The sequence below is a fragment of the Aythya fuligula genome, chromosome 2 (assembly GCF_009819795.1).
Source record: "Aythya fuligula isolate bAytFul2 chromosome 2, bAytFul2.pri, whole genome shotgun sequence".
Classification (NCBI taxonomy): domain Eukaryota; kingdom Metazoa; phylum Chordata; class Aves; order Anseriformes; family Anatidae; genus Aythya; species Aythya fuligula.
In genome coordinates this window covers 143,733,276-143,743,856 of record NC_045560.1, presented here as the reverse complement: position 1 = coordinate 143,743,856, position 10,581 = coordinate 143,733,276, and the positions used below count along the sequence as shown (strand labels likewise).

General features: G+C 34.1%; 1 protein-coding gene across 1 annotated transcript; it reads right to left on the bottom strand.

Moving 5' to 3' along the window:
- Nucleotides 1-3,997: 3,997 nt before the first annotated feature.
- On the bottom strand, nucleotides 3,998-4,803 carry LOC116485943 (NADH dehydrogenase [ubiquinone] flavoprotein 2, mitochondrial-like). Its single transcript, XM_032181784.1, has one exon. The coding sequence runs from the start codon at nucleotides 4,801-4,803 to the stop codon at nucleotides 4,066-4,068; it is 738 nt and encodes a 245-aa protein (XP_032037675.1). The 3' UTR covers nucleotides 3,998-4,065.
- Between the last annotated feature and the right edge of the window lie 5,778 nt (nucleotides 4,804-10,581).

Genomic DNA, 10,581 nt, shown 5'->3' with positions numbered 1-10,581 from the left:
CTTTAAAGGAAAAAATATATATATGTCTAAAAATAAACATTTCAAAATAAATTGGAGTACATCTCAATCTGAGCTTAGTCCAACTAACATCTGGTATCAAATTCATACCAGAAAAAAAAAAAAAAAAAAAAAGGAAAAAGAATTGCACATTTTATTCAGCAATATATTTGCTAGTTTTAAGTGGCTTAAAATAAAAAGAAAAGGAGAGAGATTTTTTTTTTTCATTTTATAGAAAATGAATTTTCATTTAAATGTAACATTCTCACCTACTTCTGCTGTCAATACTTAATTTCTTTTTAAATGCTAATATTTTCCATTTCTGTTTAGCAGAAATATTTTAGTTATACTTTTGCAATCCACTCATCAATCACATAGGATTTGCACTGTGACACTGAAGTGTACATTTCTGAAGTATAACATATACGTTTCAGCAAGTAAGACTTTGAAACTTAAAGACTTATTCAAATAATAAAAAATATTTTAAACAGCTTTACTGTATCTTAATAAATTAATTTCAATTTTCATACTAATGAGGCTTGACACAAACAATGACTGAAGATGTAATGTTTCAAATTACATGCTTCCAACAAATGCTTTCCTTTCCATATGCTAACTGTGCATTGGAAGTTTTCTCACAACCTCTCTCTCTAAAAAAACAGTGCTTTTTTTGAGTCTTTTTTCCAGGTCTTTTCCCTGGAGTGTAATTCATAAATAGAAGTATAAAAAACAACACAAACCCTTTCCCTAATACACCATGAGATAGAGTGCTAGAAGGTTTCATCTTTACTTCACTGAGAAAGAGAGTTTACTACATGATATACCTTTCTCAGATTCCATTGCAAAAGTGCATCTTCTTTCTACATCTTCTTTCCTGCTAATGTCTAAACTGTTAATAGGATTAACCTAATTCCTTCCCAGCTTTGGGCAAGAAACCAGATGTCTTTCCAAGAGAGTAGACTGGTCACTATCTTAATAAATGTATTTCTAAAGTACATAATAATGTGATCTAATGTATGTTCCTTCTTCACAGTTTCTTTTTTTTTCTTATTTAAGCAAATTCCTGTATTGTATTTTTCAGTCCACTAAAAGAAATTCTAAGTTTACTGCAATGGATATTTTTGATTTAATGTTTCTGCTAATGAATGAGACTGAGACTATCTTTGGGAAGAAGATAAACGAAACTTACAATTAAAATTAATTATCTTAATTATAATTAAAATAATAGATTTAAGTCATGATTAAAATAGTTTATTTGAATGAATCTACCATAGGAAAAAAAATAATTTTAGACTGGCACTGAATAGATCACCACATGACAACTATGGTCCACAGAGAGATCACTCTTAGATGACCTCAAAATTAAGTTAAAATTAATGGAACTAGAAAACTTGTCCTCAAAGGTGCATAAATCTAACCAACCAAACAAACAAAAAGCAAACTAACCAACCAAGCAAAACAAACCAACCAACCAATCAAACAATAAATAAATAAATAAATTAGAAATCCCTACAAACATGGAATTATGAAAACCAGAGCAAAGAAGAAAAAAAAAAATGTAGTGAGATATGTAAGGAAGAAGGATTTGTGATCTCTTCATTAGCCTTTCCTTCAGTCTTGCATCAAAAGAAGTTGTCTTCTCCTTTTAAATACAGAGGTGAAATTTATGAATGTTTTCTTGCAATAAGATTAGAGCTGAATGAAATCTCATTGCCTTTCACTACAGATATTTCAAACATAGGACATTGGTCAAAAAGTATATCTGGTTCCTGAATGTAATAGAGAGCTTGATGACATTATATATTTGAATATTTTTCAGCTTTGAAATGCAGAATATCTTTGATTTTTTGTGTCAATAAGCAACCTATAAGAAAATGTCAAGTTCTTTTAACCACTTCCTGTTTATCAATTTCATCTTTTGGATAGTGGTTACCTTATAACTGGGTGAAGACTACCCAGAATCAGTGCACAGAATGGTGTTACTTTGGCTCTATCTGCCCATCCCTAACTTATTATGTGGTTCAAGCATTTCCAGGGGAAAACAAAACTAAACAAAACAAAAAAAACAAAACAAAACAAAACAAAACAAAACAAAAACAAAAACAAAAACAAAAACAAACAAAACAAAACAAAACAAAAAAAAAACAAACAAACAAACAAAACCAAAAACAAACAAACCAACCAACCAAATGAACAACAACAAAGCACAGATAATAGTTATAGGGAGGTTTGATCAAAACCGTATCTGCTCTGATGTGATGGTTTAGCTTTATGTGAAAAAGAACCAAAGGAGCAGAGATGGATGCTTAACAAATTTACTTCCTTATAACACATTTATAGCAGGAAGCCAGATGCTAATAACAGAATCATAGAATGCCCTGGGTTGAAAAGGAGCTTAAGAATCATCTAGTTTCAACCCCCCTGCTCTGGGCAGGATTGCCCAGACTAAAGTAGGCTGCCCAGAACAACAGATAATAATCCAGGCAAAACCAACTAGCTGGCCACAGGAAACACTGGAAAGTCTATTAACCATTAAAATTAGAAAGAAAGAAATAGTGAAAACAATAACCTCTTTGTGGGGGAACACATTTAAAAAACAACCAACATTTAAAACCCAACATGCTGAAAGCTAAGCCTAAAGTGGAACTACAACAGTTTACAAGCTGTAACTCAGACGTGTTGACCAGCTGCAGTGAGTGTCTTCTTCCCTTGATTCCACGGTCACATGGTCACAGGTGGACCAAAAGCCTAGACTGATGTTTGTTCTGTGCAGAGTGTAATTCTGTCTATGTGTGCACACATGCATGTGAAATCTCAAACCACTTAGGCTACCCATCCATTCAGGAAGCAAATTTTAGATTTTTTTGTCAATTGAAAAGTGCTTCTGTTACTGTGGTTACCTCACCCCTAACCTGCCCCATGGCAAATAAACAATTTTTTTTTTTTTTTTTTTTTCCACTATGAAGGGGACAAACCAGGAGAATTTCTTTAGCAAAGCCCAGTACACTTCCAAGTGCACGCCTTCTCATATCTCTTGATGGCACAGAAGGACATGTATAGCTCACTTTAATTAAACTGACCCCTTCACTACCTAGTTCAGATGTGTGGTAAAAGAAATAAGTGCATATGTTATTTTAAACATGTATATAATTACTTTGGGATTTTTATCTATGTCCTTTTAAAAAAATGTATGAGTTGGATTAGAATGTGTCAAAATTATGGTAGCAAGAACACAGCAGGATACTTCAAGAACGTAGGAAAAAGAATTAAACAAAAATGCTTGAGACAGAATCAAAAGCTAAAATCTCCTTAACCAGAGGCTATAAAAGATTTTTTCTTATTTTAAAGGTCAGTCTGTTCATCAGGAAAATAAATATGTATATATATATTTTTTTTTTCATTGGTGGGTGATTCTCTAAATTATTAAATACTTGGTTAAATTTGTGGAATTTATGTTTCCTCTGAAATTAAAACAATCAGTGTGCCTATAAATAGTCCTTACATTGACGCATAGCAATGTGACTCTTCTAAGGATGCTCTTAGTACTTGAATGATTAATGTGCCTTTTACCTATTAAAAATGTAGTTATGCTTTGCATAAATTTTAACACCCTCATTTAAGTGCAAGTGTGCCAAGGCAATATTGTATGGCTTAAGTTTCATTTTCAAATTATTGAATCTAAGTATACAACTAATGAAGTTTAAATACCTTTTTCAGACTTACATAGACATTTGTTCTGAACTAACAAAGCTGTTTGTGTCCTAAGCCTAACATTTTTTTAATGGAATATATTCACCAAAATGATTCACTTCACACTTTATTCATTTGAATTTTAAAAATATCATTAGACACTTTACAATCTACAGAATCATTTTTGTCCACTTTTTTTATAATCTGAATCATGATTAGGTTTTACTGTAGTTTAGACCACAGTAAGCTAAACACTCTAATTCCTATTGCTTCCCTTCATTTTAAAGTATTAAAACATAAATCATTTTACTGAGATTAAAGTTACTTTATTATTTTCAGACAGTTTAGCATATATTACAAAGATCTTTAGAGGCATCCTTAGAGGTCAGCTCGAACTCCAAAACCCGGTCCTTTCGGTGGTTCGGTCAGAGATGTAAGGCCACCAGCTGGCGCACAAGAAAAACGTCCACTCCTTGGGCCAGGTTTGGGAACTTTGCCGGCCTTTAGCTCATCGATTATCTCTTCGATATCTTTGGGTGTCAAATCCTCATAATAGTTGTCATTTATTTGTACCATCGGTGCATTTACACAAGCACCCAGACATTCCACTTCAATCAATGTGAAGAGTTTATCAGGTGTTGTCTCCCCAACTTTTATACCAAGCTTCTTCTTGATGGCTTCTAAAATGCTATCAGAGTCCCGCAGCATGCAAGGCGTGGTAGTGCAGACCTGGATATGGTATTTCCCAACAGGCTTACGGTTATACATGGTATAGAAGGTTGCTACTTCGTACACTCTCATGGGAGGCATTTCTAAAACTTCAGCAACCTTGTTCATAGCTGAAATGGGCAACCATCCATGCTGTCTTTGAGCCAGATCTAGTACTGCCATCACAGCTGCAGACTTGTGTCCCCCTGGGTAATTGTTTATGATTGCTTCTATTCGCTTTTTGTTCTCAGGTGTGAACTCAAAGGGAGTATCTGGATTATTTTCGGGACTATCTCTGTGCACAAATAAGGCTCCTCCGCTGGAGCTGCATGCTGGTGTTCCATGGAAGTAGCGGATTTGTCTTATCGAGCGGGCGGCCGCGGCCCGCAGGGGAGCGCAGAGGAACATGGCTTTCTTTGTGGGGAATCACAAAGAAAGTTTTAAATTAAAAAAAAAAAAAATTACCTTATAAATAATAAATTCAAATGTGTTCTTGGCCTTTCAAAGAAGCCCGGACTGACATAACTGTTTCTGTTACTCTCTTTATTTAGACTTGATGAAAGCCAACTTTGCACGCAGAAGTTTAAAGACAAAGTGACAGGCACCCTTTGAAGTCTCAGTACTCATATATATTTGTGACATTGGGATTATTGATACCTGATGGTTTAACTGAAGCATTAAAATACAAAATTATGATTAAGTATCTTTACATTTCAGTTCAAATCACACCAAAATCAACACAAGCTTGAAGGTTCCTTGGAATATAGATAAGTATGAGTTAAAGACTAAAACAAAACAAAATAAAATCAAACAAGCAAATAAACAAAAACAGCCTTTTCTGAATTTCTGAACAGCAAACATTTTTCTGTTTTACAGAATGTTACTTATACCCTGTCTGGGATCTGTGGTGGTCAAATGGTCTTCAGAGTAATTTGAGATAAGCTTTCATAATCATCTCATCATGTATTTTAGTTCTGAACTTTTTGACTGAATTTCAAAGGGATGTCACTAAACCTCTTCATACAACTTGTCTTCCGTTCTTTTCTTTTTCCTTCTTCTAGCACAAAACATAGAAAAGGCTTCTTCCACGCTACACGTTAGTTGAAAATGTAGGTTTTCTAACTATTAGTCACAAAACTCCATTTAAAAAGAATTAGATTGTATCTGAGAAGCAAAGACATATAAGATATATTGAAATGTAGTATGCTGAAAATTAAGAGGGATTTATCATAGAATGTGAATCATAAAAACAGCCAAAGTGGTAAAGAATCAAGAAAAAACTACCATTCTTTGCATAATTTTAGCTCTGGTCCTGGATAATGAACTTCAGGTTATGGGGTTAAACAACAGATTGAATAACTCATCAATCTGACAAGAGAACATACTCTTCAGTAACAATGACCCCGCTCAATACAGAACATTTTGATATAAGAAAAGAGATATGAAACTTCTATATCCAAGATCTTCCCACAGAGTAAGAAATTACAGTTATATATTGTTGTTTGTTTGGAGAAGAGAAATTCACAGTGACTGTGGCTTCAAAGGATATCTCAAGAGATAAACTGCTGCACAATGGTATCACTGCTTCCTCTCATTTCTGTACTTCTGTGTTGGGTCTGTCTGAGCTGGAGTCACCTTTTCCCTGCAGCAGCCCACACAGTGCTGTGCTCTGCACTTGTAGCTGGAACAGCACTGATATCACTCTAGTGTTGTGTCTATTGCTGCATAGTGCTGTCACAGAATCAGGACTCCTTCCAAGCCCCTAAGAGCCAGCAGGCTGGGGGTGGGCAAGTGATGGGGAGGGGACATTGCCGGGGCAGCTGACCTAAACCAACCAAAGGGATATTCCATAACACCTGATGTCACACTCAGCAATAAAAAGGGGGGTCTCGTGGGGGAGGGAGCTGTTCCTCCTGAACAACCACTACACGTTTTGATGCCGTGCTTCCCAGGATGTGGCCAAATATTGATCGTTGATGGGAAGTAGAGAATATTTTTTTTCCCTTCTCTCTGTGCTTCTGCGTGGACCTATTGTTTCTTTTGTTTCTTTTTTCTCCCCATTCCCTTTCTCTTTAATTAAACCTTTCTCATCTCAAACCTCGAGTTCTCTGTGTTGTATTTTCTCCCCCTTCTTCTTTGAGGAGAGGGGGAGTGAGAGAGCAGTTGTGGTGGAGCCTAGCTGCCCACCTGAGTAAAACCACCACAACTTCTAAGTGTAGCAGAAATCAACAGGTGAAAGGCAATCAGTCTGGACAGCTACAAAAATAGAAGTCTCAAGAATCAACTTTCCCAGGAAGGACTGCCCCTGTTCCTAAGTCTCCATATCTGCAGTGGTACCTAATGATGATCAAACTGGTTTTACTTCCTTTTGAGATCTGCTTGCCTTTGCACAAGATGTTAGTATTTTTTAAAGTATTTTTGTCATCTTACTCCTTCCTAGTTAAAAAATGATTTTTGGGATGAGTTAAGATATGGTCAGTGTATGAACAGCTGTGATATCTACAAAATTTCACATCTGTTTACACATTAAGTCTACTGATATTGTCTCATTGTTTCCCTTTTCCTCAACATCAGTTGTTTCATTCCTTACACCTAGGTTATCAGATCTTTAGAGTCAAGTTTGAAAATTTTATGTAGATGTTAATTTACTTCAATCATTTCTAAAGTGCTGTAATGCACAGCATTGCAGGTGCAGATGCCATTTAATTTTGAATAGTTTATTTGGCTTTACTGCTTGTAAATACAAATGCTTTTATCCCAGTGAATTTTAGAAACAAAATTACATATTTCAAACTGTCTATAACAAATGTATCTGGATATATCACAATATAATTATCAGCCTAAAATATCTTCACAGTCCAGAGAAAGACACAGACAATTCTTCTCATTTTAAAATAGTTGTCTGAAACATAGCACATAAAAGTACTTTAAAAGTTCATATATTTCTCTCCATTGATTGTAAAGGGACTCTAGAAACAATACATTAGCTATAGACTTTGTCAAGGTAAGTGAAGCAATGATCATAGAATCAGGTAATATTCCAAGTTGGAAGGAACCCACAAGGATCATCGAGTCCAACTCCTGGCACCACTCAGGTCTACCCAAAAATTCAGACCATATGACTAAGAGCAAAGTCCAAATGCTTCATAAACTCCAACAGGCTTGGTGCCATGACTATGTCACTTGGGAGCATGTTTCACTCCATGACCACTCTCTCAGTGAAGAACATTTTCCTGATATCCACACTGTTGCAGCTTGACTCCATAGCCTTGGGTCCTTTCACTGGTTACTAAAAAGAATAGATTGACATCTGCCCCTCCATTCCCCCTTGTGAGGAAGCTGTAGACTGGGATGAAGTCTCCCCTCAGCCTCCTCTTTTCTGGGCTGAACAGGCTAAATGACCTCAGCCACTCCTTGTATGCCTTCCCCTCTAGGCCCTTCACCATCTTTGTAGACCTTCTCTGGACACTCTCATGATGCTGAAGACTGTAGTACTGAGTAGTATAGAATTTCTCCTTTGCTGTCATTTATCTTTTTTATCTGATCATTTTTAGTTATGAAAAGTAACATCATTGGGGGGGGGGGGGGGGGGGGGGGGAAGAGGAGGTGTCTATTGAGGCTCATTGCTGTGAAACTTAATTTATTAATTTATTTACTTATTTTCCGTATTTACTTAGTAATTTCTTTACTAAATCCTAATTTTTGTCTCTTCCCCCTGTACACACACACACAAAGAACCTTCTTTTAAAAAAAGAAATAAAGATTGGAGTAGACTTGTTTTAGTAGAGTTTTTTATTCAGAAGTATCTTACATTTTATTATTGAGCTTACTGTATGAAACCATTTCATGATAATAGATAATGCAAAGTCATATTGATTTCAGCATTTTATTTGTTTTCAGAAAGGGAGTTAATATTACCCAATGCTGGCTACTGAAGCCAGCATTTATATATGCCTTCCATGTATATATGCCATATATATGGCACCATGTATATAAACCTACATGCTTCAAACAAACAAGAATATTGTATATAACCATTTTAAACTCCCTAATAAATGGAGCATATGAGTTTATTTCTATTCTTGTTGATTCTATCAAGTTGATGATGCATAATTTATCAGAAAATTTTTTAAGAATGTTTTTTTTTTCTTTTTATGAGAGCATTTTAGACATCTCTTATTGAATTTTGTTCACATGAAGATGAACCAAACACAAGCCTTAAGTGTCTATGTGTTCTCCTACTGAATTCATCACTTCTACTTTATCCTTTTGGAAAATGGACAAAAGAAAATGAAAATAGACAGGACTGCTTAAATATTATTAGCTATTAACATCTTATAATTTATCTCAGATGTTCAAATCCTCTTACAGAGCAACTCATACAGGTCATACAAAGGAAATACCGGTCATACAAGAGCAGCTCATACAGGTCATTCAAAGGAAACATTAGAAAGTTGTGAAATTTCAGTACAATTTTTCTTACCAGTTGACTTCAGCTACCAACTGTGAAATAAATCTAGTATAACTTAGAATTCAAAATCAGCTCAGTAATAACTGTAACAACTGTAGAAATTTAATACAGTAATGTTTGGAAACTTTATTCCAGACTAAATTTCAATGTAGTCCAAAAAGTGATTTAAATATTTCAAATGCTGCTGTATTTGGTTGCTCTTTAGAGCCAACACAGTCCATTTTAATTTGAACATGACTACTATGCTTTTTCACTGTGATACTAAAATCAAGTCTATTCCTGAGATTAAAAATAATAAATAAAATAAAATAAATAAAATAAAATAAAATAAAATAAAATAAAATAAAATAAAATAAAATAAAATAAAATAAAATAAAATCAGAGACTGATGGTTAAAATGTTTCTTATCCAAATATCAGAAGATTGGCAGGTCATATGAAACACACAAAAACCTACACTGCAGTCCATAATGTCCCATTCTGTAGTAGAGAAGTCTGATCTTTGTGGACTATTGAATCCAGCACACCGTTTTTCATGTCCATTACCACTACTGTTCCTGGAAGACTCCTCTTCATAATAAGTGATCACCTGAAGTAATTATATTTTTTATTACCTAATTACCTTAATTCAAGAGGTCAGGCACAGTCTGCAAGTAAGTTTTCTACTTTATATTACACTATTATACATGACATTATCTCAGCTCATTGTTAATTTAGGCTGAATCAGCTCCTTCAGCATTCAAGACACATGTATTTTGATGTTTTAAATGTTACAAGATAATGGAAGAATTAAAACACACACAGAACCCTATGATGGAAATTCTACTGCTTTTTGTTTTGTGTTACAACATTAAAATTATCATATTGCAAAGAATGTTAATATCAATTCAACATATATGTTGTTGCATTCAATTTATTTAGCAAACAAATTCTGTTGCACAAATATTCAACCTATAACACCAGATAAAAGCATGTAAAATCCATAAAAAATAGTATTGAGTCTCCAATGTAATGTTTAGAAATTTTGCCCTCAAGGTCTGCTAGACATGTTAATAGAAATGTTTTATTTGAGGTCTGTGAGGGACAAGACTTTTAAAAAGACAAATGTAAAATGTATTTCTTAACCACTGAAGGAATACGTTAAAAATATTTAACGTGTCACTGAAATCTCAAATATTCAAACATATTTTGTGTATAAATATGCATATGTGAGGATGCATAATTGTTTTAACATTTATCACTTGGAAGCACTGTACAGAATGTGAAAAATAATAACTAAATGATAAATAAATAAATAAAAGATATGCAACAAAAATAATTTTCTTCAGCCCAGGAATGATGCATTAGTCATCAAAACTGCTATGGGGCAAATGAAATTTCATAACTAAAATATTAATAATAGAAACTTGTTTAAAATGGCTTTGCTATTCTGAAAGTAGTAAGGCAGAGACAGGATGCATGATCCACCCTCGTAACATGGCTCAGGAAGGACATCTCCAGAACTGTCAGTTACCACAAGTAAATTTTTAGTTCTTAAGAAACGTAGATCAAAAATTCGCCATTGAATCAGTGCATCTTATATCCTAGTTAAATCATATATATATGTATCTAAAGGAAAATAGAAAAGAAACTATAAAGAAAGAATCTATTTCATATATTACAAAGTGAAAAGCAATACAGATTAGATCATTTCCTGAAACAAAAATTGATTGCAAT